This window comes from Notamacropus eugenii, chromosome 4, assembly GCF_028372415.1.
Source record: "Notamacropus eugenii isolate mMacEug1 chromosome 4, mMacEug1.pri_v2, whole genome shotgun sequence".
NCBI classification, from domain to species: domain Eukaryota; kingdom Metazoa; phylum Chordata; class Mammalia; order Diprotodontia; family Macropodidae; genus Notamacropus; species Notamacropus eugenii.
This window is the reverse complement of record NC_092875.1, coordinates 441,535,751-441,560,596: the sequence shown is the minus strand read 5'-3', so window position 1 is coordinate 441,560,596 and position 24,846 is coordinate 441,535,751. Positions and strand designations below refer to the sequence as shown.

The window sequence follows — 24,846 nt, the reverse complement described above, 5'->3', positions numbered from 1 at the left end:
TAAATGTTTGTCCACTGCATTGTATATTCTCCTCTACTTTTAAAGCTTTTTTTCTTTTACTTCTTTTATACCATAGACATTTCCCAATCTTTCTCCTTTCCCCTCCATAGAAATCTCCTTTATAACAAAGAAAAAAATTGAATAAAATCAGTCAGTACAATTACCAACTTTGACAGCACAAGCCAAATTCAGTCCTCATAGTCTCCTACCTTCTCCTGAGAAGACAGTGATATGTTTTGTTATCTGTCCTTGGGTAACAATTTTGGTAATTACATTTATTGTGAATTTAGCTGTCTTCTAGTGTTTTCATTGTACTTGACTGTTGTCATCATGTACTTGTTCTGGTCCTTCTTTCTTTGCTCATAAAAAGACTCCTTAATTTTAAAAACAAAGATTTTAATGCATGACAGTGTGGTTGAATGGAGATAAGACAGATGGGCCTGACTGGTCAGAGCACTGTGTGGAGTTTAAAGTCAGGGTTCATGAAACTGTTAGCTTTTGTTCCATAGCCAAAGACTGGGCCCCTGATGAAGAAAGACAACTCATGAGTGTGTCCTTAGTCCTTAGTCAATCATCCGAAAGGAGTTTCATCTATGAATCTGATCAGTGGAGTGATCTGATCATTACCCCTTATTCTATCTGCATAGAAACCATTGAAAATGAAGCCATTTTAAGTTTGCAGGATTTTTTTTTTTTTAATCCTGGTTAAATGTTGCTCAAAATATCTCAGAAAATTATTTTAGGAAAATTCTCTTAACTGAAAGTGGTTTGTTAAAAGTTCAGGAAGCTATGTGTTGCTAGGAAATAAGCTAACTAAGTAAGAGTTGTATGCAAATAACTATGATTTAAATAAGATGTCCCCAGTCCTTCTGGAATTAGCTGATAGGAAGGGAGAAACTGAAGACTAAGGTGGAAAGTTTCCTTGCTATTTGGAGCAAAAATGAACTCTCACCCCTCCTTTTTCCCCCTTCTTTCTCTTCTCCCCCTCCTCTTCTCTCTTCTCTTTTCTGTGTTTTTCTCTTCTTGAGAGTTAAAGGACAGCCCAAAAGTTCTAAATGTAAAGATTGTGCCTCTGAACTAAAAATTCAGAGCACTTTATAAAGTGTGTCAAAAATTAATGAGAAAGGTACCGCTTTGTTATTTCTTTAAGAGTTCCTCTGAGTATTTATCTGTAAAACTTCCTGGGTTGCATCAGATTGGCAAAGTTGACAAAAAAGGAAAATGTCAGATGCTGGAGGCGCTGTAGGAAAACAGGTTCATTCATTGTTGTTACAACTGTGAGCTGGTCCAGCCATTCGAGAAAGCAATTTGAAACTAAACCCCCAAAGCTATTAAACTGTGTGTACCTTTGACCTAGCAATACCACTAATAGGTCTATATCGCAAGGGGATCAAATACAGAAGAAAAGGACCCATAGCGTAGCTGTGAATTGGTCTAGTCATTTTGGAAAGCAATTTCATTTTAGATGATTGGAATTATGTTCCAAAGGTTACTAAGCTGTGCATACCTTTTGATTCAACAATATACCACTATTAGGCTTATCCACCAAAGAGATCAAAGAAAGGAGGGAAAGGATTTTGGTGCAGCAAATATCTGGAAAATAAAGAGATGCTCCTTGGTTGGGGAGTGTTTGAACAAGTTTTGGTATATGATTGTGATGGGATACTATTTGCTCTAAGAAATGCTGATTCCAGAGAGCCTAGAAAGACTTGGATGAACTGATGCAGACTGATGCAATCAGAACCAGAATGATTTATATAAAATAACAATAACACTATGACAACTCTTTAAGACTTAAGAATGTTGATCAATGCAATGACATCCCTATTCCTGAAGACTCATGAAACATTCTGTCTGACAGATAATGGACTCAGGATGCAGATGGACTTGGACAATGTCTTGTTTTGCTTGACCATGCAGTTTTTTATTAGGGTTTTTCCCCATTGGGAAGGGAAATTAGGGAGAAGAGAAAATAGATTTTTGTTTGTTCAAAAAGAATTAATTTTTTTTCACAAGCATTTAGGGAGTAAAGTGTAAAAAGGGACATTTGGTCTGCAACTCTGTCATCACTGGCATAGAGAACTTCCCATGAGAAAAAGTTTCTGCCAATGCACACCAGAAAATGTTCTGCAATTTATAGTCTTAGAAAGTTTAGGGCAGGGGTGAGGAGCCTGTTGCCTTTACACCACATGTGGCCCTCTACATCTCAAGTGCAGACCTTTGACTGAATCCAAGGAACGTCCTTAAGGGTCTAGAGGGCCACATATTGGCCTTGAGGCCACAAGTTCCCCACTCTTGGTTTAGGGTATCACCAAAGGTGAAGTGATCTGCCCGGGTCCACACAGCCATGCTGTATGGATCAGGGGCTGGAATCAAACACAATTCTAATTCTAAAACTCATTCTCTATCCACTATAACATGCTTCCTCTTTGAATGAACCTACGTTAGGGTTGCTTAAATTTCTAGACTGCCATTGTTTACTCCCCATAGTGGTCAGGAAAGCTGTTTAAGTTGCTGGTGGTGTCCTTCTTTCCTGTATTTGTTGCTTTGTTACTGCTGTTGCTACGGGTCAGGGTCAGCTGATTTCCAGTGGTCTTAATGGAATGATTTTAATAGCATTAGCTGACATTTCCCTAGCCCTTTAAAGTTTGCAAAGCAACTTTTATGGCTGTTGATCCTCACAACAAAGTTGTGAGGTAGGTATTATTACTATCCCCATTTTACAGATGAGAAACTTGAGGCCAAGAGAAGTTAATCAACTTGTCCAGGGTCACACAGCTAATGAATCTCTAAGGCAGGATTTGAACTCAGGTCTTTGTAATTCTAAGGCCAGCACTCTATCCGCAACACCAACAAAACTTAGACTCTTTACTACCATGTGCAATCTACTAATCCATACTTTTTTCTTAATCATTGAGGCTGACATACTTTTTTGGGGGGGGTTGGGGGGTGGGAATGAAGTTCAGTTTGAAGTAAGAGCTCAGTATTAGAATGAGATATGGTGTACATGACTTGGAACATTCGAAGATCCACCTTAGCATTTGGTACTCTCTCCATGATGAACCTGTGACCACAGGGCTCTTGGTCCTGGAAAGCAGTAGGGAGAAGTGGCATTTTATGCACCAGGACCCAAACTCAATCCAAATAAGGAGGTGTTTGTGGACAGAGTAGGACTTTGCAGAGATAGACTAAACTCAGCTCATCAGAGAGTATAGACACATGTGCTGAGTCCCAGGGGCCAACTTCATTGTTCCCAGTCATCAGCATCCTCCTTCCACCCATCCACTCACCCCTCCCTCCATCTACCTTTCTATGCGCTCTCTCCTTACTCCTCTTTCCCCTCTCTGTGCTCTGCCCTTCCCTCTGACTCTGACTCTTTAATCTTAGTTCTTCCTGATGCCCTTGGTTGTTATCCCTTCTCTCTGTAAAATCATTCTATACTTGCTATTCTATTGTCGTATCACTCGAGTAGACTCTTTGGTCAGTATCCCCAGTACCTCATGGCCACTAAGTAAATTGTTGTGGACTTGATTTGGCAGCCCTCCCCCACCCATTCCTCCCTTTATCCCCAGAACATTCTTCTAAATTCCTCACCTTCCTTAGAGAATGAGGTACAGCCCCTCAGTTTATCAGTAGTGAGATTCACAGGTGAAGCTTTTCTTTTTGCTCTCTTGAAATCCTTGTCCCGGAATGTAAGACTCTTGAGAGCAGGGGAGGCTACAGGCTGATGTGGTAGAATTAAATCTGACATACATGTCATGGAATTGCTCTCAGTCTACTCACCACAGCCCTTTGAGGTAAACAGAGCTGGGACTCCTGCACTTTTACAGGCGAGAAGACAGTGACCCAAAGAGGTTGTCCCTTGGCCAAGTCACATGACTAGATAATGGCAGAGCTGGTGCTGGAACACTGGTCTCCTACCTCCTTTTCTTCGGCTCATCCCTGCCATCCTGATTATACCTAACAGAAAAGCAACAAGCTTTTAAGTACTTGCTGCCAGGCACTCTGCTAAACACTGAGATTACAAAGGTGAAAACAAAATCCACCCGTGCCCTCCCTTCTAATTCCTAGCTCAACACAGATGGTACTTGGACCTTAGCTTGAGGCAACTAGGGGCTGTGATGGAATAGAGCACTCGACCCGAGTCAGGAAGACCTGAATTCAAATTTGACCTCAGACACTTACTAACTGTGTGACTCTGGGCAAGTCACTTAAGTTCGGTCTACCCCTGTTTTCTCCTCTGTAAAATGGGGATAATAGGAGCACCTAGGGTGGGGTCAGAATCAAGTGAGATATTTAAAGTACAGCGCCTGGCCCATAGTAGGTGCTTAGTAAGTTCTTGTTTCCTTCATTCTTTCAATGCTAAGGAAGACAGAGCTCTTGCTATGAGAGGTATCTGTGGCAGTGTATGTAGGATTTGGACCCATATAGCTGCTTGCAGGGTGTCTCAGGTCTTATCCAGTAGTTGTACTGGGAGGTGATCTGAGATCTTTGCTCAATCAATTGTGGGCATGGTTAATGAAACCACTAACAAGCCCAGCAGGTGTAAGGAAGCCAGAGGAAGGGAGTGGAAGCCTTTTCTAATTACCAGTAGGCATCAGCTGCTAAAACCTTCCCTTGCTGCCCACTCAGGCCTGAGCCCAGTTGCTGATCAAATGAATGGGGGAAGGTTTGGCTCCCCATTAGCAGTCCCTGGAGCCTTCAGCCCAGCTGAGAACACCTTGAATAAGTTAATAAGGAAACTTTCTCAGTATCAGCTAATGACCCTTCCTGCTGGGCTTAGATTAAAGCTGAAATGTAAACACAGACATATCACTGAAGTGGAATAATAATGCTAATGACTTATGGGGCAGTTGAAGGGCAGACTCATGACTGCGCACTGGGAGTATCTGTTAGGCATTGAAGTTACAGAAGTTTGGTGTGATCCAATCCCAGGGCATACGCAACCAGGACCCTTGGACTGGAATCTTGGTTTTGCCCGGTCCAGCTGCGTGACCTGGAGAAAGTGGCTGTGCCCCTTTAGGCTTCTTTGGTCTTCTTACATGTAAGGGAGAGTAATAGGGAGGAGACCAGCGATTGATTGAATGAGGGTAGGTAACTCAGATAAAGCAACTCTCTCTATTGATGCATGTTGGCACTTTCTCTGCAAGTCATAATCATAGAGTATGGGTTTTTAACCTTTTGTGTGTCTCAAAATATTTCAAAATATTTTTAGAAACAAGTTTTAGGTCCCAGGTTAAGAACACTTGTCTTAGAGAGTTTGCCTGATGCCCTGAGAGGTTACAGCACTTACCCACAGTCACTCTGCCAGTGTGAGTCAGTGACAGAAGTTGAACACAGATCTTTATGATTCCAAAACCAATTTCTCTCTCCACTACTCCAAACTGCCTTCCTGTAAAAAAGATGCCAATTATCCCACCTACCTCTCAGCATTATTGAGGAACAGCAGTCTATCAATGAAGCTACTTTGAAAAGTAATCCAAAAATTAACAATATTTCAGTGGATTTGGAAGCTCAATGTTGGGATTTCCTTCACTGGTACAAGTATCAAGCCATCCCCACCTTCTGATCCCATAGGATTTTTGGCAATGTTTTTCCATAGCTTCTTCATGGAGGATAATAATGATGATGACCATATAGAGACTAATTCAGGCTAATGACAGTGTTGAGGGAAGGATACTTAGACCAGTACATGGACTGTGCTTTTAAAAAATTGTTTCTTCTCAAGATTACTGCAAAGAAAGGCCATTATATTTATTAGGCTTTTCATATTTGAAAATATCTTTGGTCTTTCATCACAGGATTATATGCCCTCCTGAAATGGCTCAAGAGAGACAGTTTGGTCAAGAGCAAAGAATGCTGGAGAAACCTGGGTTCAAATTCCAATGCCAGAACTTACTATTTATATGATCCTATACATGACTCATGACTGCTCTGATCCTCAATTTCCTCATCTCTGAAATAATTCTTGAACTATGAACCTTTTAGAGGTGTTGTGAGAAAAGTGTTTTCTAGACTTTAACATGATATAGAAGTACAGGTTGTTATATGTGTACCTGTCTAGGCAGCTAAGGGGAAAAGAAACTCAGCACCTCATAGACAATTCAAGAGCATATAACAGTCTTTGGGGGTGAGGAGGAGGGGGAAGGAGATGACAGACACAGCTGAAGCTTTGATTTCATTGGTGTCCTGGTTCTAATCCAGTGTTCTTTTCATTACCCATACTGCTTCTCATCAACGCCATAACAAGTTGATGAATGAGAATACAATTTGTTCATAGCATTTAGAACTGAAAGAAACTTTTACAACCATATAGCCTAACTTGCACCCCCATTTCACAGAGGAGGAAATGGCCCCAGGCAGTGGCTCCAAGCTCCAGAGATAGTAAATAGCCAAGCTAGGGTTGAGCCCAGAGCCTCTGACTCCAAATCTTGCAATTAAAAAAAAATTTTTTTTTGGTGTATGGTGATTTTAAAGTCTGTGTTAATAACATTTTATTAGCCCTATGTGGCTAAAGTGATGACTTCATTACCTGTTTGAAAAAGGAGATTTTTTTGTGATGTTATTAAAATTGGCAGATGAGTCTGACTGTAGATCTGGTCAAGTTTCCATAATTATCACTTTAGTAAAATATTGAGATGGTTCCTGTGTCCTGACATGGCAGAAGTTGGGTGGCGGCTTCCTGAAATTATTAGAAATTCAGCCTCCTCCTTTGTAAGAAGAACAGTTCTAATGACCAGAAAAACCCCAAAGGCCTGGAAGTTAATTAACCAGCTTCTCGCCAAACAAGAGTTGAATGTTTCAGAGTGCAATTAAAAAAGATGGGAAGATTTAAAGGAAATGCTACTTGTAATGCTTGTAAATCACCTCCTCTGGTCCTACTCAGAAGAAATGTTGTATGGGGTTCCCTCCAGGGGCCTGCCAGGATTGAGGAAGGCTAAAAACAGCTCTGGGAGAAGTTCAGGAAGATGCCAAGTAGATCCTCACTTGGGAAACAACCTCCCTTTCATTTATTTATTTGGATGGTTGTTTGGGAGTTAGGGTGGCAATCCTACCTTACTGGACCTTCATTTCTTTGAAGGACTTCCTCATCTGTACAATGAGAGAGAGGGACTAGATGATTGCTAAGGTCCCTCTCACTTCTAAATTCTGTGATTTGGTGACTCAGATGTTCTAGTTAAAAAATCTTAGAAGCAATAACCATTTCTGAGCACCTGACTGAAGAAGGAAATGCCCCCCAATGATGGATGGGGAGTGGCGGGAGATGGGGCAAAGGGAGTCTAAACCTTCTCAGTTACCTCTCTGAGAGCACGGTGGACTTTGATTGCCAGAGCTCATTGACAGGATCAGTGCTGTTCCCCTGAGCAAACAAACCCTGCATTCAGGAAATTGGAGTTTCCTGCTACGAGCAAATTAATGGGAACTACTCCGTGTATTTTTTTTTTAATATCAACATGCTTGACTGAGACTAGAAACAGGCTTTGATTGCTTTGTTTTATCTAGAGCAGGAGATATTAACCTAGAGCCCATGAACTTTTTTTTTGATAACTATTTCAGTATAGTTGATTTCTTTTGTAATTCGATGTATTTTATTTTATTCTTCTTATGATATTATTCTGATAAGTCTAACTTCACCCGACTGCCCGACCTGACCACAACACAAAAAGTTAATGCCTTACGTAGAGATTCGTTTGTCCTGGGAGGTTAGAGAGGGATATACACAGGTGAGCTGAACCCTCTGCTTCAACTCTACTGCTCATGTAGTAGTGGACCACTCATGTATCGTCTTTTATTGTTTGTGCCTGGATCTCTTTCAAAAATGCTGAATGAATTGAATGAAATGTGGAAGCCAAAAGCTGTGATTCTGCCTGCCATCTAGAAACAAGATGGTGGCTGACAATAATGTAAAAGGGAGGTTTCAGGAACATAACCCCAGATTAACTTGATACATTTTCAATTAACTTGATGAGAGTATAGGGTACGAACCTTTGTTTGGAACAATTCCCCAAAGAGAGAAAAACGTGCTGACAGGATTTAGGGAACTCATAGGATCGTTGAGTTATTGTTGAAAGGAACCTTAGAAGTCATCTGGTCCATCTCCTTTATTTTATGGAATAGAAAATGGAGGAGAAGAGAGTTGACTTGCTCAAGGCTACGTAGGTGCTAAGTGAAAGAAGTGGGATTTGAATTTAAATTAGAGTTTAATTAATTAAATTGGAGTACCATGTTTCTTCTTAATAAGCCATATTTTTCTTTTTAAATTTTGTTTTTTGGTTTGTTTATTTTGGAGGCAGTCAGGGTTAAGTGAATTTGTTCAGGGTGACACAGTTAGTAAGTATGTGAGGCTGCACTTGAACTCAGGTCCTCCTGACTCCAGGGCTGATACTCTATCCACTGTGCCACCTAGATGCCCCTGAACCATCTAGTCCAACTCCCTCATTTTATACTTGAGGAAAATGAAGTTCAAGGAAGCTAAGTGAGTTACCCAAAGTCACCCAGTAATAAGCTGTAATAAGTAATAAGAAGACCCAGGTCTTCTGCCTTCAAAGTCAGTGCTCTTTCTACCATAATAACCTCCTTTGTGGAGGAAGGGAAAACTTTGACTTCTCTAGGCAAGGTGATCCCTGACTCTAGGCTTCTCACCAGAGAAGGGAGATTTCCAAAGTAACACTAACTTTGGGAGTTGCCTTGTAGGGAACCCTGAATTTGAGAGTTTGGGAACTGGTCCTTGAAGAAGACTTCTGTGGTAGCGTGCTTCATAGAGAAGGAAGAGAGCTGACATAGCTTCTGTAGCTGGAGAACTAGAATCATGACATGGTAGGGTGTATTTGTGGCAGGACATCTAGACCTTGCCAACACCTCCGCACTACTGCCATGAGTTCCTGAGACAATTGGTGGTGAAGGGAAGGCTTAGTCAGCAGTTTCAAAGTGTGTTTTCCTTCTGGGAGGAGCCTTTGGGCTATTTGAACTCTTTATGTGTTTTTGTATCTGTCTGTGGACTCCTCTGAGTCCTTTGTGCTTTGTGCATTTTTTGTGGGGTGAAATAATTGATCAGATATGCATTTAGTACCTATTCAAGAGGGCAGCTAGGTGGCACAGTGGATAGAATGCCTGAATGATCCTGGGCAAGTCAGTTAACCCTGATTGACTCCATTTCCTCATCAGTAAAATGAGCAGGAGAAGTAAATGGTGAACCACTCCAGTATCCTTGCCAAGAAAATCCCATAGGGGGTCATGATGAGTCAGATATAACTGAAACAACTGAACAGTAATAGTATTATTATATTTGTTTTGTTAAATATTTCCCAATTACATTTTAATCCGGTTCAGGCACACTTGGCAGTGTTGCAGGCCTCCTGTTGGATGTTTCTGGGTCAGACTAAAGTTACCTAAGGTAGGTAGCTTCGAGCTCTCAATACTGTGTCTTATGATTCCTTCTCCATTAGCGTCCTCTTTTGAAATTCCTTGAATGCCTACTTGTTCGTGGTGTTGTATCTGTCATGTCAGTTCATCCCATGTTGATTAATGCAAGACACTATGGAGGAAAGAGCATAGGCTCTTCTTACAGAGGAGTTAATTGGAATGGGGCACTCCAGTGTACCAAGCAAACCTGCAGAGCAAGAGAAGCAGGCAGAAGATAGATTGTTAATATGGCCTCTATAACCTGGTTCACTGTTCTTTCACCTAAACTACCTTCCCTGTCATCCCATCCTTCTGACTTGTCTAATTTCTGCCCTTCCTTCAAGGTCCAGCAGAAACCTTGTGTTTTTCAGGAGTCTTTCCTATCTCCCTTCAGCGATCTCTCTCTCTCTAATTAAATTCTGCAGCACTGCTCATTCCTAGACCATTATTTTGATACTCAGCATGTGTTGCCTTGTTTTTTATGGGTACATTCCACTGAACTATAAGCTCCTTGAGGCCAGTGATCACAACTTGTTAATCTTAATGCTGAATTCAGTTGAGTGTGATCTCTAGCAAATCACAGTGCCACTGGGCCTCACTTGCTTCACTTGGAAAATGGGGGGTAATAAAATTGCTCTTTGTGTACGACCAGGTTTTTCAAAGGCTCTAAGATCACTTAAATGGAACACATCATCTGAGCTTGGGTTCTCTGAGGACAGAGGGTAAGTCTGTGTAGTTCTCTCTGAATGTATCAACACTGTTGAGACCAGAAAGGCTGGCAGGCAGACTGGATGTACTGGGTCAGGTAGAAGAGATCTCACCAGGTGCAGTCCCTCAGGCCATCTCCTGTTCGCTGCTAAGCAGTTTTTCTCTCTCCCTAAACCTGTTCCAAGTCTGTGACCTTGATCTGTGGTGCCTCCCTTAACCCTTTCCTGATTCTGACCTTTGGTATTCTGGACCTATAGATTCTCACAGTGAGAAAGAGAAATGGCAGTCAGAATTCTTCCTGTTACACGTTTGACATATGGTGGTCTTCTACTCTCTTCTCGAACACTTCCAGCTACAAGGGGTCTGACAGCCTCATGACTTCCATTTGGAGTAGCCCATTGCTGGGTTGTTCTAAATTGGTCAATGGTTCTTCCCCATAGAGAAACAAAATTTTATGCTAAAATCTGCTTTCTTGTAATATCTACTCTCTCGAGCAACACAGTCAACTTACCAGTGATCTTTATTGTTGTCCAGTCGTGTCCGACTCTTCGGGACCCCATGGACCATACCACACCGGGCCCTTCTACCCTCTACTATCTCTCCAAGTCTGTCCAAGTTCATGTTTATTGTTTCCATGGCACTGTCCATCCATCTCATCCTCTGCCATTCCCTTTTCTTTTTGCCTTCCATCTTTCTCAACACAGGGTCTTTTGCAATGAGTCCTTTAGTAGCTATTATTTACGTAACACTTACCATGTGCCAGTCACTGTGCCAAGCCCTTAACAATTGTTGTCTCACTTGATCCTCCCAACAATCCTGGGAGGTAGATGCCATTACTATCCTCATTTTACAAATGAGGACACTGAGGCAGAGATGAATCAGCTTGCTCAAGGTCACACAGCTAAGTGTCAGAGGCAAAATTTGAACTCATCTCCCTGACTCTAGGTCCAATGTTCTATTTATTGAGCTACCTACCTGCCCTTCAAATATTTTCAGAAAGAAATTGTGCCTCCCATTAGTTTTCTTGTACCCAGGCTAAATCCTAACCTGATGGCCCTGACTTTGCATCGTCTTTGCTGGCATAGTACAAATACCACTAGATTGGGAGTCAGAGAACCTGAGTGTGAATATTGGCTCTGCCCCTCAGTTTCCTCGTCTGTAGAAGGGAGGCTTGGAGGAGGTTGGACTAGGTGATCTCCAAGGTCCTATGATTCAACGACTATGTCTTCTTTCAGGTCTTGATTTTATTATTGTCATCTGGAGGTGGGTTGCAACAGCCAGACAGAGCACAATTCATGGTGGAAGCAGGATCAGAAAATTGTTTCAGCCTTAGAACACTAAGGGCTGACATCCACAGAAGGACGGAACTCACCCCCAGTGAGTTTCCCTAGCACAGACCCCAGCCTGATGTTAGCTCTGTCTCTGACACAGTGACTGTCCTTTTTTCCAGACTGGTGACTCCAGGGAGTCTGCAGGGATCAAAGTTCCAACTTCTAGAGAAGGTTGACAGGCTGAATTCTGCTGAAAGTCCTCCTGGGAAGTTCAAGGGTGTGAAGGATAGGGTTCCTTTTTAAAGAGTTATTAAGTGACACCATTTTTTTCTATGGAAATAGCCTCAGGAGGTTGCTGTCCTTGAAGTCATAATGACTTACATTAATATAGGACTTTGTTAAGATAGTATTTTGATGTAAGGGATCTCATCTGATACTCAGAATTCCCTCTGAGACTGGTCTAACATTCTTCTTATCCCCATTTTATAGAAGAGAAATCTGAAACCCAGAGAAGTTATTAAGTGACTAGTCTAAGGTCACACAGTTAGTAAGTGATGAAACTAGGATCTGAACCTAGGTCTCCTGAGTCAAAGTCCAGTTCTAGCTACTTTTTTCATATGGAGACTAGACAATTCTATATTTTTCGTTGTAATATTTGCCAATCCAAAGGAGCCAAGGCATGTCTAAAGGACCACCTACAAATTATTGGGAAAGAACTTGCCTGCAGCTTCTAGTATAGTGTTAAGCACAACTATTTTTTTAAGAGGCACTTAAAAATGACTTGTCTGAGTAGAGAAATGTGGGGTCTCATAGCTCTCTGCAGTGTCAATGTGATACCCACAACAGCCATTATGGATATGCATGCATATTTCCAAGGTAAATTCGCAAAATATACTCTGTTTCTCAAAGATGAAACCAGGACATTTATTCAAACACCAGAAAGCCAAATCTATCATAGTAACGAGGAAATCTATACACATTATCAGTGAAGGGAGCACAGCTATCTCCAAGTCTTCCCTCCCTCAGGCCTCCCCACAAACAAGCTCCCTTAGGCAAAATCACTACCTCTCTCACTCATGCTGACTGCTCTGCCTCAGCTCTGCCTTCACATTCTCTTCCTGCTCCACCCATTCAGCAGGCTCCTCCTATCATCGGCTCCAAGTGACTCAAACTGCAGAGTGGGCCAAAGCTCAAAGCAGGTCACATGGGCCTAATAAGGGGCAGAGAAGATCTTCAAATTCTCTTACCATTACACTCGCCTACTGACTAGCTAGCTAGCTTGAACAATCACTAACCTTTCAAGCCCTCACCTGTCAAATAGGAAGAATATCTGTTTGCCTACTTTGCAGGGTTATTGTGAGAATTAATAAGTGTGAAATTTCTCTGAAAAAGCATGAAAGCATTGTACAGTATAGACAGGGGAAGGGAGGTGGTGCAATAGATAGAGCATCAGCCCTCGAGTCGGGAAGACATGAGTTCAAATCTAGCCTTAGATGTTTACTAGCTATGTGACTCTGGGCAAGTCACTTAACCATGTTTCCTCATCAGCAAAATGAGCTGGAGAAGGAAATGGCAAACCACTCCAGTATCTGTGCCAAGGAAACCTCAAATGGGATCACAAAAATTTAGACACAACTGAACAATTACAAACAGTATAAACATATGCCACCATATTGTTTATTCACAAATGCCATCTATTGAAATATCTGGGGCATCTTAATATTCTAACATCTGGTCTGGACCTTTAAGCTCCCTTAGAACAAGTTGAATGGGAAGTGACTTTGGTGGTGAAATTTCAGCCTCCAAATATTTTTTCCCACTGCCCATCACCATGCCTGAAAGCCTACCATTAGAGGTTTTGAAGGATTTGTAGTTTTTAAGTCCCTCATTAAAATACAGCTACCTCCTAGTAGGAGCCTTTGTCATATAATATATCATATCATATCATATCATATCATATCATATCATATCATATCATATCATACTTTGGTAACTCTTCCCTGACTGGGAAAAGGATAGAACACCAAAAGTAAACTTTATTTACTTCAAAAATTGTACACATAGAGGGTAAGTAGCAGGGATAAAAAGTGATATCATCATATTTTGTAATTCTATATCTAGGCTTCCTTCACTGAATACTATTGTTCCCCATAAAACCTTCTTCCAGGGAACCAAAGCCTCATTGTCAGTGTGGGAAATGGGAAGCAGGCATTCTCTCTCTTTCATCAGAGAGAGCTGGACCAGGAGTCAGGAAGACCTGAGTTCAAATTTGATCTCGGACTCCTAATAGTCATATGACCCTGAGCAAGTCAATGAACCTCATTTGTGTTTCCTCAGATTTAAAAAATAATAATAAAAGTAGCACCTACCATGGAGCTATTATGAGGATCAAGTGAAATAATATTTGTAAACCACTGAGCACAGTGCCTGGCACATAATAGGTGCTGTATAAAAGCTTATTTCCTTCCTTCTTCTTGCTCTAGGAGACTAATTGTTGTTCCATCTTTTCAGTCTCTTTGTGACTCCATTTGGGGTTTTCTTGACAAAGGTAATGGAGTGGCTAGCCATTTCCTTCTCCAGCTCGTTTTACAAATGATAAAGCTGAGGCAAACATGTGCAAATGACTTGTCCAAGATCACAGGGCTAGTAAGTGTCTGAGGCCAGATTTGAACTCAGGCAGATGAGTCTTCCTGACTCCAGGCCTAGCACTCTATTCACTACAGCACCACCTACCTGCCCCAGAAGCCTAGTTGACTTTACCTTACTGACCTATATTGCCCATTCAGGCAATCCTGAGCCAGTCAGGATAAAAGTTTGTAATATTACTAGCAATTTAAATAGACATTCAGTAAAACCAAGAATGCTAGATTAGGAGACAGCTCTTGAATCCTGAAGGATGAATTTTTAAGAGTATTTCAGGAAATTTTTTTGCATAGCAAATAATAAATATATGGCACTTGTTAGCTCTAGAGAGTCTTGGAAATGAAAAAAAATGTAAGTCAGTTTTTAAGAAGGACTTAAAAGAACAATTCATGGGTGATTGGGACCTAACACACAATGACAGGAAATTCAAGCATGTTCAGAGCACTTTTCTAATTTTGAACAGCTAATAATTGGATGATGTAACTGAAAGACCTTGGCAGGGTAAAAGGATGGGTCAAATCTAGTAAGATAAAATTTAACAATGATAAGTATAGAATCCCATACTTGACTATACTAAAGTCCTAAATTTAACTTTTATAACATTTATAGATTGGGAGAGGCTGCTAGACAGATTGTGTGAAAAAGATTTGGTGATTTCAATGGACTATGAGCTCAGTGTGAGTCAACACTGTGACATAATAGTCAGAAAAGCTGTAGGCTATATACAAGTGTAAAAGTGTCCATACAGAGGGTGGTGATGATCCCACCCATTGTACTTTGTTCTGGTCAGATCACATCTGAAATATCGTGTTCAATTTCAGTTGCCATATTATATTTTATTGTTTCTGTCCCTTTAAAAAAAAAAACTTTTATTGATGCTTTTTCCCCACAACCCATAAAATACCTGAAAAGAAAGACTCTCAACAAATTCTAGAGCAGCCGAAGCCACAGAACAACAGAGTGGAGGAGATTTCCAGCCCAGGGTGACCTGAAAGTCTGATGGGAAAGGTCTGTCACACCAGATGCCAAGGGGAGACCAGCCTAGCCTTGGTCACATGGCACAGCGCTGAGAGGAGGACATGAGCAGGCCTCAGGGGTGGAATCCCCAGTGGCTACAGCAGGGGTTTGCAGATCCCTCAACTCACAGGCACCAAAGGTCAGTGAGAAGGTTTTTTCAGCTGGCTGAGAAGGGAGCAGGGTCTTTCCATAGCTCCAACTTCAGACAGAGGCCACATCTAGCCCAGCAGCTCCCCCAGCAGCCCACATCCATTTTTGGATCGTAAAACCCCTGGGGGAATTGAGCAGCTTATCCAAATCTCAGCCCGCAGTGCTGGCTTGGAACTGGAGGGGAAATTTGTGGAAAGGAAACTCTACTACTCACAGATTCTGGGCACAAAAGTTTCTTATTGCTCCCAGACTAGTGTACAGACTAGTGGCTTGATTGTGCCACCTTGGAGGAATTGAGACCTTACAGAATCCCATATCCCCAGAGTATACCCTACTCTTGACAAAGGACCCAAAAGTCAAGTAGTTGGTGGGGAAAATGCCCCAAAAAGGGGAAAAAAATAAAGTTATACAAGGTTACTTTATTGGTGAACAGATATCTTCTCCTATCCTTTTGGATGAGGAAGAACAATGTTTACCATCAGGAAAAGGTATAAAAGTCAAGGCTTCTGTATCCAAACATCAGGCCACAGAAGAGCTCAAAAACAATTTTTCAAATCAAGTAAAAGAGGTGGAGAAAAAATTGGGAAGAGAAATGAGAGGGATGCAAGAAAATCATGAAAAGTGAGTCAACAGTTTGCTAAGGAGACCCCCAAAAAATGCTGAAGAAAATAACATCTTTAAAAATAGGCTAACTCAACTGGCGAAAGAGATCCCAAAAAGCCAGTGAGGAGAAGAAGGCTTTAAAAAGCAGAATTAGCCAAATGGAAAAGGAGGTTCAAAAGCTCACTGAAGAAAATAGTTCTTTCAAAATTAGAATGGAACAGATGGAGGCTAGTGACTTTATGAGAAACCACGAAATCACATAACAGAACCAAAAGAATGAAAAAATGGAAGATAATGTGAAATATCTCATTGGAAAAACAACTGACCTGGAAAATAGATTCAGGAGAGACAATTTAAAAATTATGGGACCACCTGAAAGCCATGACCAAAAAAAGAGCCTAGACATCATCTTTCATGAAATTATCAAGGAAAACTGCCCTGAGATTCTAGAACCAGAGAGAAAAATCAATATTGAAAGAATCCACTGATCACCTCCTGAAAAAGATCCAAAAAGAGAAACTCCTAGGAACATTGTTGCCAAATTCCACAGTTCCCAGGTCAAGGAGAAAATATTGCAAGTAGCTAGAAAGAAACAATTCTAGTATTGTGGAAATACAATCAGGATAACACAAGATCTAGCAGCTTTTACATTAACGGATCACAGGGTTTGGAATATGATAGTCCAGAAGTCAAAGGAACTAGGATTAAAACCAAGAATCACCTACCCAGCAAACCTGAGTACAATACTTCAGGGTAAAAAATGGTTATCCAATGAAATAGAGGACTTTCAAGCATTCTTGATGAAAAGACCAGAACTAAATACAAAATTTGACTTTCAAACACAAGAATCAAGAGAAGCATGAAAAGGTAAACAGCAAAGAGAAGTCATAAGGGACTTACTAAAGTTGAACTGTTTACATTCCTACATGGAAAGACAATATTTGTAACTCTTGAAACTTTTTTCAGTATCTGGGTAGTTGGTGGGATTGTATACACACACGCACACACACACACACACACACACACACACAGACCACAGGGTGAGTTGAATAAGAAGGGATCATATCTAAAAACATGAAATTAAGGGATGAGAGAGGAATGTATTGGGAGCAGAAAGGGAGAAATGGAATGGGGCAAATTATCTCTCATAAAAGAGACAAGAAAAAGACTTTTCAATGAGGGAAAAAGGAGGTAGGTGAGAGGGAAAACGTGACACTTACTCTCATCATATTTGACTCAAGAAAGGAATAAAATACACATTCTTTTGGTATGAAAACCTATCTTACAATATAGCAAAGTGGGGGAAAAGAGGATAAGTGGGGAGGGATGATGGAAGGGAGAGCAATGGAAGGAGGGAGCAATTAGAAGCCAACACTCTTGGGGAGAGACAAGCTCAAAAGAGAGAAGAGAAAAATGGGGGATAGGATAGGATGTCATTTGCAAAACTACACATATGTGGCCTATATTGAATTGCTTGCCTTCCCAATGGGGATGGGTGGGGAGGGAGGAAGGAGGAGAAGTTGGAACTCAAAGTTTTAGGAACAGCTGTTGAGTATTGTTCTTGCATACAACTGGGAAACAAGAAATAAAGGTAATGGGGTATAGAAATGTATCTTGCCCTACAGGACAAAAGAGAAGATGGGGATAAGGGAATGGAGGGATGTTAGAAGGGAAGGCAGATTGGTGGTAGGGGTAATTAGAATGCTTGGCACTTTGGAGTGGGGGAAGGGAGAGATGGGGAGAAAATTTGGAACTCAAAATTTTGTGGAAATGAATGTTGAAAACTTAAGATAACTAATTTTTTTTTAAAAAATGGTTTCTTATGATGTAATAATTTTCCATAGCATTTATATGCCACCTTTGTTCAGTCTTTTCCCCAGTGAAGGGTGTTTTGGGAAGAAATGGATAAAAAATGAAGCAATTAATGTGGTTAGTACACCCATGACCATGCCACATGAACTGGGGATATTTAGGCTGGAGAAGAAACAACTATTTTGTTTGGGTATTTTTTTTAACTGTTTTTTCTTCTACAAAAAAACCACATTCTCTCCTTCTCAACTCTCTTCAACATCCACTGAAAAAGAAAAGCAAAAATCTGTAACAGATACAAGTAGCCAAGGAAAATACATTCCTGCATTAACCTTGTTAAACATGTACATATAGGTATATGTAAGTATATATACATACCCATGTATATATGTTTATATCTGCATATACAAATGTATATATGTTTGTGTATAAGTGTATATATATCTATACATATACACGTCTAGATGCATGCATGCATACATACATACATACACCCATGTACATACATGTACTATCATTCTGCATCCTGTGTTCATCATCTTTCTTGTAGGTGAGCAACCTGCTTCATCATGAGTACTCTGAAATCCCAGCCGGATGACTAGTCATTGAGTGAATCAGAGTTGTTAAGGTCTTTCAGAGCCATTTCTTTACAGTACTGTTGCGATTGTATACATTATTCTCCTGGTCCTGCTCACTTCACTCTGCATCAGTTCATCAGAAATAACTTATTTGAAGAACTGTCATGTGGCAGTAAGAGTAGGCCTGTTTTTCCCCTTGGCTCCAGAGAGCAGAACTAGGGTAATGGGTAGAAGTGGCAGAAAGACAGATTTCAGCCTGAAGTAAGGGGAAAAAACAACCTTCCTAACAATTAGTTCTGTCTAAAACTGGAATAAACTGACTCAGGAGGAGGGAGTAAATTCCCCTTTGCTGGAAGTCTTCAGGCAGAGACTGGGCAACCAATTTTCTAGGATGTTTTGAAGGAAATTCTCCTGGGTTGGGTATAATTGGACAAGATGGCTCCTGAGGTCCCTTTTAGCTCTTAGGATTGGTAATTCTGATTTCTTATCTCAAGGAAATAAAGAATGCTATTCAATAAGCTGTCCTTAAGGACCATTATCAAGAGATGAATCTGATCTCTAGGTCACTGTTCTGCTCTTAAAGTGAACTTTCCACCATACTGGGTCTACATTCTATTAGCCAATAACCTTTCTCATCTTCTATATAGCAAGAGAAGAATTTCAGAAAAATTACTTTCATTTCCTCACTGGTGCTACTGATATTCTTTCACAGAATTCATGGGGGTTAAATCAGGTCACTACTTTTCCACATCAACTTTGGCCAAGCAAGAGGCCAGTACAAATCCAAGACAAGTAGCTTTTCTAGCCTGAACCTTTTATGTCTGCTAAGAAGTAAAGGGGGGTGAGGGGATTGACTATGGTGTCTACAAAAATAGTCACAACTAGACTAGACCTAATTATGTTCTGGAGTCCACTTGTGGATGACACCTTATTTTCATAGTTCAATGTCCGAAGAGCTTTTGTTTCGTTTGAAAATCAGCAAACAAAAACAAAGGAGCTCCTGAAAAAAAAAATCCTAGACCAAATCCAATGGCAACACTAGGTGGTATTTTTTTTTAATTATCTCTGAAGTGTTTTATGCACATTAGGTAATTAATTCTAATTAGGCATTACAGTGAAACCTCACTGATTCTCACCTGATTGATTTGTAAAAGGACAGCTTCTTCTTAGAAAAAAAAATATCAATCTTACCTCACTTCTTAGCAAAGACTTATTAGCCTAAAGTGGCAATGATATATGGAATCAATGAAGCCTGAGATTTTCTTTCTAAGGAACTTCTCTGAAGTGTCTTTCAGCACATGTGACATTTATAAATACCCCATATCGTATTTTCTGTTCCTCTTGAGAGCATTTGCCTAATTCATTGAGAGAAAAATATGCTTGTGAGATATACTTTAGGTTTTGTGGGAATTTATTATATTCCATCCTCCTAATAGAGCACCTTTATCTAAGAAGAGGAAAGCATGTTTCAGACGTAACAAAGTGAGAGATATTGAACCAGGACCTTCTTACGGCATTTTTACTAGAGAAACATTTGGGTTGTCTTGCATTCTACCCAGAAGTATTTAGTATGTCTGCCCCTTATTACTCTTCCATGCATTTGTTTTTTACGTAGATGAGAAGCAGTTAGATGTAATAGAAAGGAGCTAGCTTTGAAGCCAGAAAGATCTGGGCTCAAGCTCAAGCTGCATGACCCTGGGCAGTTCTGTGCTGTAGGCCACTGTCAACTCCCTATGTCATTGAAATTCCAGGTCCAGTCCCTATCCCTCTCTCTTCTTCATTACTGGAGGGATTTATCTTTTTTCCTTAATTTTCCATCTCACTCAGCCAAACATAGTGCCTTACACTGAATAAATTCTCATTATTTCAATTCAGTTCAACCAGTACTTTTTGAGCACGTGCTAGGTACAAGGGGGTGACTAGGTGGCATAGTGGCTAGAGCACTGGGCTTGGAATCAGGAAGACTCATCTTCCTGAGTTCCAGTCTGGCCTTAGACCCTTACTAGCTATGTGATCCTGGGAAAGTCACTTAATCCTGTTTGCCTCAGTTTCCTTATCTGTGAAATGACCTGGAGAAGGAAATGGTGAACCATTCCAGTTTCTTTGTCAAGAAAACCCCAAATGAGATCATGAAAAGTTGGACAGGACTGAACAGCAGCTAGGTGCAAGGCATTGTACTAAGTCCTGAGGATACAAAAGCAAAGCATAAGAGCTTCTAACAAAAGAACCCCTTTAGAAGCAACACACCCAAAGCAGATGAATTCTGAATTCGGCTTTTATTGAGTTATTTTCATCCATTTTGGTTCTAGTTCTCATTTAGGAGACTTGGCAGTGTTCCATGGCGTAAAGCAGTTGGCACTATGTCATTTACAAACAGAAGCATCTGGCGGGCTTCTCCATCAATAGGGAACCTCTCTTTGACATGAACCCTATACCAGATCTCCTTTTAGGACAGTGTAGTGGCAAATGCTTTTTTAATGTCTCACTTAATATTTTGCAAGGTTGTCTCTGTTTTATGTTATTCAAGGAATCCTGACGTAATATAATTTTGACATATACATGGGAGATGCCTTATTTGCAGGAGAGCCTTAAGGGAGACAATTTACTCTGTTGAATCAGACGTTTTTTGATAGTCAACAAGCAATAAACACTGTGGGATCGCATATTCTCTGTATCTTTCAGTCATTACTGTGATGGAAAAGATGTGGTCTACTGTGGAATATTACTTTCAAAAACTTGTTTGCTACCTTCTAATACTCTCATCAGTCATATTTTTTTGTGCATTTAGATAATTCATCCTACATACGGTACTAGGAAAGTAGGTTTCTGGGTTGATAATGTTTTCTTGGTCACCATTCTTAGTAGCAATGAAATTGTATCTCATATATAGCAATCACACAAACATTCATTAAGTACTTTCTGTGAGCCAGACATTGTTCTAAGCCCCAGTGTCGCAGAGAATGTCTAGTATAAGATCCAAATAGAAGAGGATGCAGATTATGAGGACCTTCAAATGCTCCTATTTGTGGATGAGTATTTGCATCAAGCCCTGGAAACGACTTGATTATAAAAGCATTGCAAACCTGCTAAATGAAATCCATGATCACTTAGAAGAATTTGGTCTAACTATTCAGACACACAATACCAAATGGATGAAAAGTGCTTTTGGTACAGATTGTGATATACACTTGAATGGACAAAGCATAAAATTGGTGCATTAGTATACATATATGTGTATGTATATATAGATATATATAATATATATCATATCAGTGTATAAATGTGTGTATACATATATGTGTATAAATATATATGTGTGGATACATACATACATATATATGTATATATAAAATAAGAACAAAAGTAGAATGGGTCTCTTTGGAGGACCTGAAACAAAGGCTGGATGACCATTTGTTGACTGTGTTATGATGGAGATTCTTTTTCATGTATGGATTGAGCTAAATTGTGAACTCCTAGAAGGCAGGGACTGTCTTTTGCCTTTCTTTGTATCCCCTGCACTTAGTACAATGTCTGGAACACAGTAGGCACTTAATAAATGTTTATTGACCAACTGACTAGATGGCCACTGAAGGAACTTCTAACTCCAAAGTTATGAATAGTCTACAACATGCTACAAATGAATCATTGTGATGGGGAAGTACCATAAAGGATATCATTAGAGAAATATATAACCAGAAAAGGAAGTAGGCCAGTCATCTAGTGAGACAATCTAAGGCAGCTAAGTGGTGCAGTGGATAGCACAGGTCTTGGAGTTGGGTACACCTGAGTTTGAATCCAGCCTCAGATGCTGAGTAAACCTGGGCAAGTCACCTAACTCCTCTGTGCCTCAGTTTCCTCATTTGTAAAATGGGGGTGATAATGTTGTTTGTCTAAAGAGGACCAGTGACATCACAGGGGATGTCTTGACTTGTGTGTGAATTGGATTGAGGCAGACTTGCACAAAGTTATCCGCTTCACTCTCTCTTCCTGAGACATGGAAGTCCAGTGGTAGGATGAAAGACAAGATGACTGGTGATGTCCCAGGATGCAGTAGGTGACCTTGGCATCTTTGATGTCTGATGAATCTCTAAGTGCCCCACAGCACCTGCTTCAGACACCGTCATGGCCATTGAAACAAATTGTTCTCATCTGCTCATTCCTTCGGGAAAGTCTTCACATGCTTAGGATAGACATCCCCCTAACTCACTGACAGGTTTGAGGCCATCAGTTACCCTCAACCTGGTTTAGTCCATCTGCTGAGATAGCTGCTTCACATGCTATAGCAAGGATAATAATGGCACCTACCTCACAGAGTTGTGAAAATCAATTGAATTAACATGTAAAGTGCATTGCAAATCTTAGTGAACTACATAAATGCTAGCTTAAAAAGAAAAGGAATGACCTGATGGGATCAGTCAGCTTTTACCCCTTGGTAGCCACGCTATGTCAAGAGAATAACAGGGATCTCTCAATAAGTATTTATCACACAGCTGCTATGTGCCAAGCACTTTTAGCCTCTGGGGATCAAAAGACTCTGCTTTTGGTTGGACCCCCAGCAGAGGATATATGGGAGGATATAAGCAAGAATCACCCAGTGTGAACAGCTGGGTCATGATCTGTATACCATGGGACAGAGTACCCATGTCAGTGAGACCACTAAGCCATCCAAATATCCAGTTAACTGAAGCTATTAATTTCTGTCTTTGTAGCAGTCTGCTGAATCTTCCCAGTTCTCGTCGAGTAACAGAAATGGTGTTTTTCATGTTGGAATATGTTCAGAGAAAATGGCCCTGATTGTTACCAAACACATTATCTCTCAAATTTAACCTCCAGCAAGGTAAGCTCTTAAAACGTTTTGTTGTCTGTTCATGTGCTAGTCATCTTGAAATGGTAAGGATATAATTCACTGTGGGTGACGTGGAAGGTGTTTTGCAGGCCTCAGAAAATGGGCTTCACGTGGAACAGTTTAGTGGTAGAATATTTTAGCAGTATGACTGGGGCCATAGGAAACATTGAGTTAGGCATGCTAGCAATTTGCCAGTTATGCTTAACATTTTGTTTTCTTTTCTTGGGCCTGGGGTTAGGGAGTGGGAATGTAGATGAGGACTGAGAGAAGGCTAGTCAGCCAGCCTAAATTCATCATGTTTTACCATCCTCTAAGGACCCTCAGCCTCCTCGGGTCACATTTGCTCCTTTTTCCCTTTATCTTGGCACTTGAGGCCGTCTGTAATTTGGCTTCATCCTATCTACTCCACTTCCGTCAAAGCCTGTCTCCTTGCTCTTCCACACATACTTTAATCAAATCCCCGTGCATTTTGTCATACCATCCCCATACTTGGGAACCACTTATTCATTCTTTCTCTTTAGCCATATTCTCATCCTAGCTGAAAACCCTCCCTTCTACGAAGGCTATAGCTGAAATAGCAGAAAACTGGACGTTGGGAGGCAAGGGTTCTAGTACCAGGTCTGTTTTGATTGCTTATGTGATGTTGGCTAAGGTCCTTCACCTCTCTGATCTCAGTTTCCCCATCTCTAAAATGAGCGACTTGCATCAGGCACTCTCTAAGCATCCAGCTATAAATCGCGTGATTCCCCGAGTCCCCCAGCTCAAAGTGAGCATTCTTTCTCCTTTTTAGAGCTACATGCCATTTGATTGTGTGTACCTGTTTCCTCTGTCTCTCACCACCCACTCTTCCACGTAATAAAAATAATCATGGTGTCCATTTACATGGTACTTTACAGTTTGATTTCATATTCAGAATCTACTCTGTTCTAATATCGTGCTCAGTCACCACACTTAGGCATCCTCAGTTGAGGGAATTTTTCTTCTTTGTCTGCAGATATGGTCCAGATCTCTCCTCTCCTTAGAAAAGAATAAAAAGTGTTTCCATTCAGTCTCTTCTCCTTCACGGTCAGACTTCAAGAAAGAGTCATCTACATTTCTGCTTTAGGTCTTTACAAGCTAGTCTCTCATATAAAAATAGCATCCACTCATATGGTACTTTTTGACTGATTTCTTATTCAGAACTATTTATTCTTTTACATAATTCTAATAAGCTTTGTTATCAGATTCCTAACTCAGAGCAGATTGGAAGCATCAACTGAGTAGAGGAATTTGAGGCCTGCTAGAGGGTGGCATTCTGATAGAAGCAGAGAGATGGGACAGCCTACTATGGGGCAGGATGAGGCTAGAGAACATAGAAAAACTATGGAGAAAAAAACAGACATACAAGCTTGCAGAAAATGTCACAACTTCAGGGACTTTACTAGAGCTACCAACAGCTCCATATACCTCAGTAGCCTCTGGGCATCCCAGTTGCACATCACCCAGGCCTAATGCTAATTGGTTCCAGCGAAGCAAAACAAGAGTATAAAAGGTAGTTAATTCCAAAGAGGCAATGTTATAACTGCATGAGGTATGTTTTTGGATGGCCACACTTCGTACTACAAGGTTCTGAAATAGGCACAGGGAACGCAGACAATATAACCTTTATGATGCTAGTACCAATTTCTCCCTCCATAGCTTTCCCATTTTCCTGATAAACCAGGGGAGGTAGAGAATTCCTCGGAGAAGGCAGTCATCATTTTTAGCAGCCTGTTGGCTCTATCCACACTCAGTAGTTAAGAACTTGGGGCTGGAGAAAGGGGTGTTTTTGGGACAGCTC

General features: G+C 40.7%; 1 protein-coding gene across 12 annotated transcripts in view; it reads left to right on the top strand.

Annotated features, from left to right (window-relative positions):
* Window positions 1-24,846, top strand: part of MAPK4 (mitogen-activated protein kinase 4) — a 222,044-nt gene that overhangs the window by 34,142 nt on the left and 163,056 nt on the right. For 10 of the 12 annotated variants that reach the window (XM_072606046.1, XM_072606050.1, XM_072606049.1 and 7 more), the window contains one exon: window positions 22,891-23,018. In XM_072606046.1, the coding sequence (XP_072462147.1) occupies window positions 22,953-23,018 (66 nt within the window). In that variant the 5' untranslated portion in view covers window positions 22,891-22,952. Of the gene's footprint in view, window positions 1-9,330; window positions 9,395-22,890; window positions 23,019-24,846 lie in introns of those variants that run through there. The other 2 variants (XM_072606047.1, XM_072606051.1) reach the window with 2 other exon arrangements.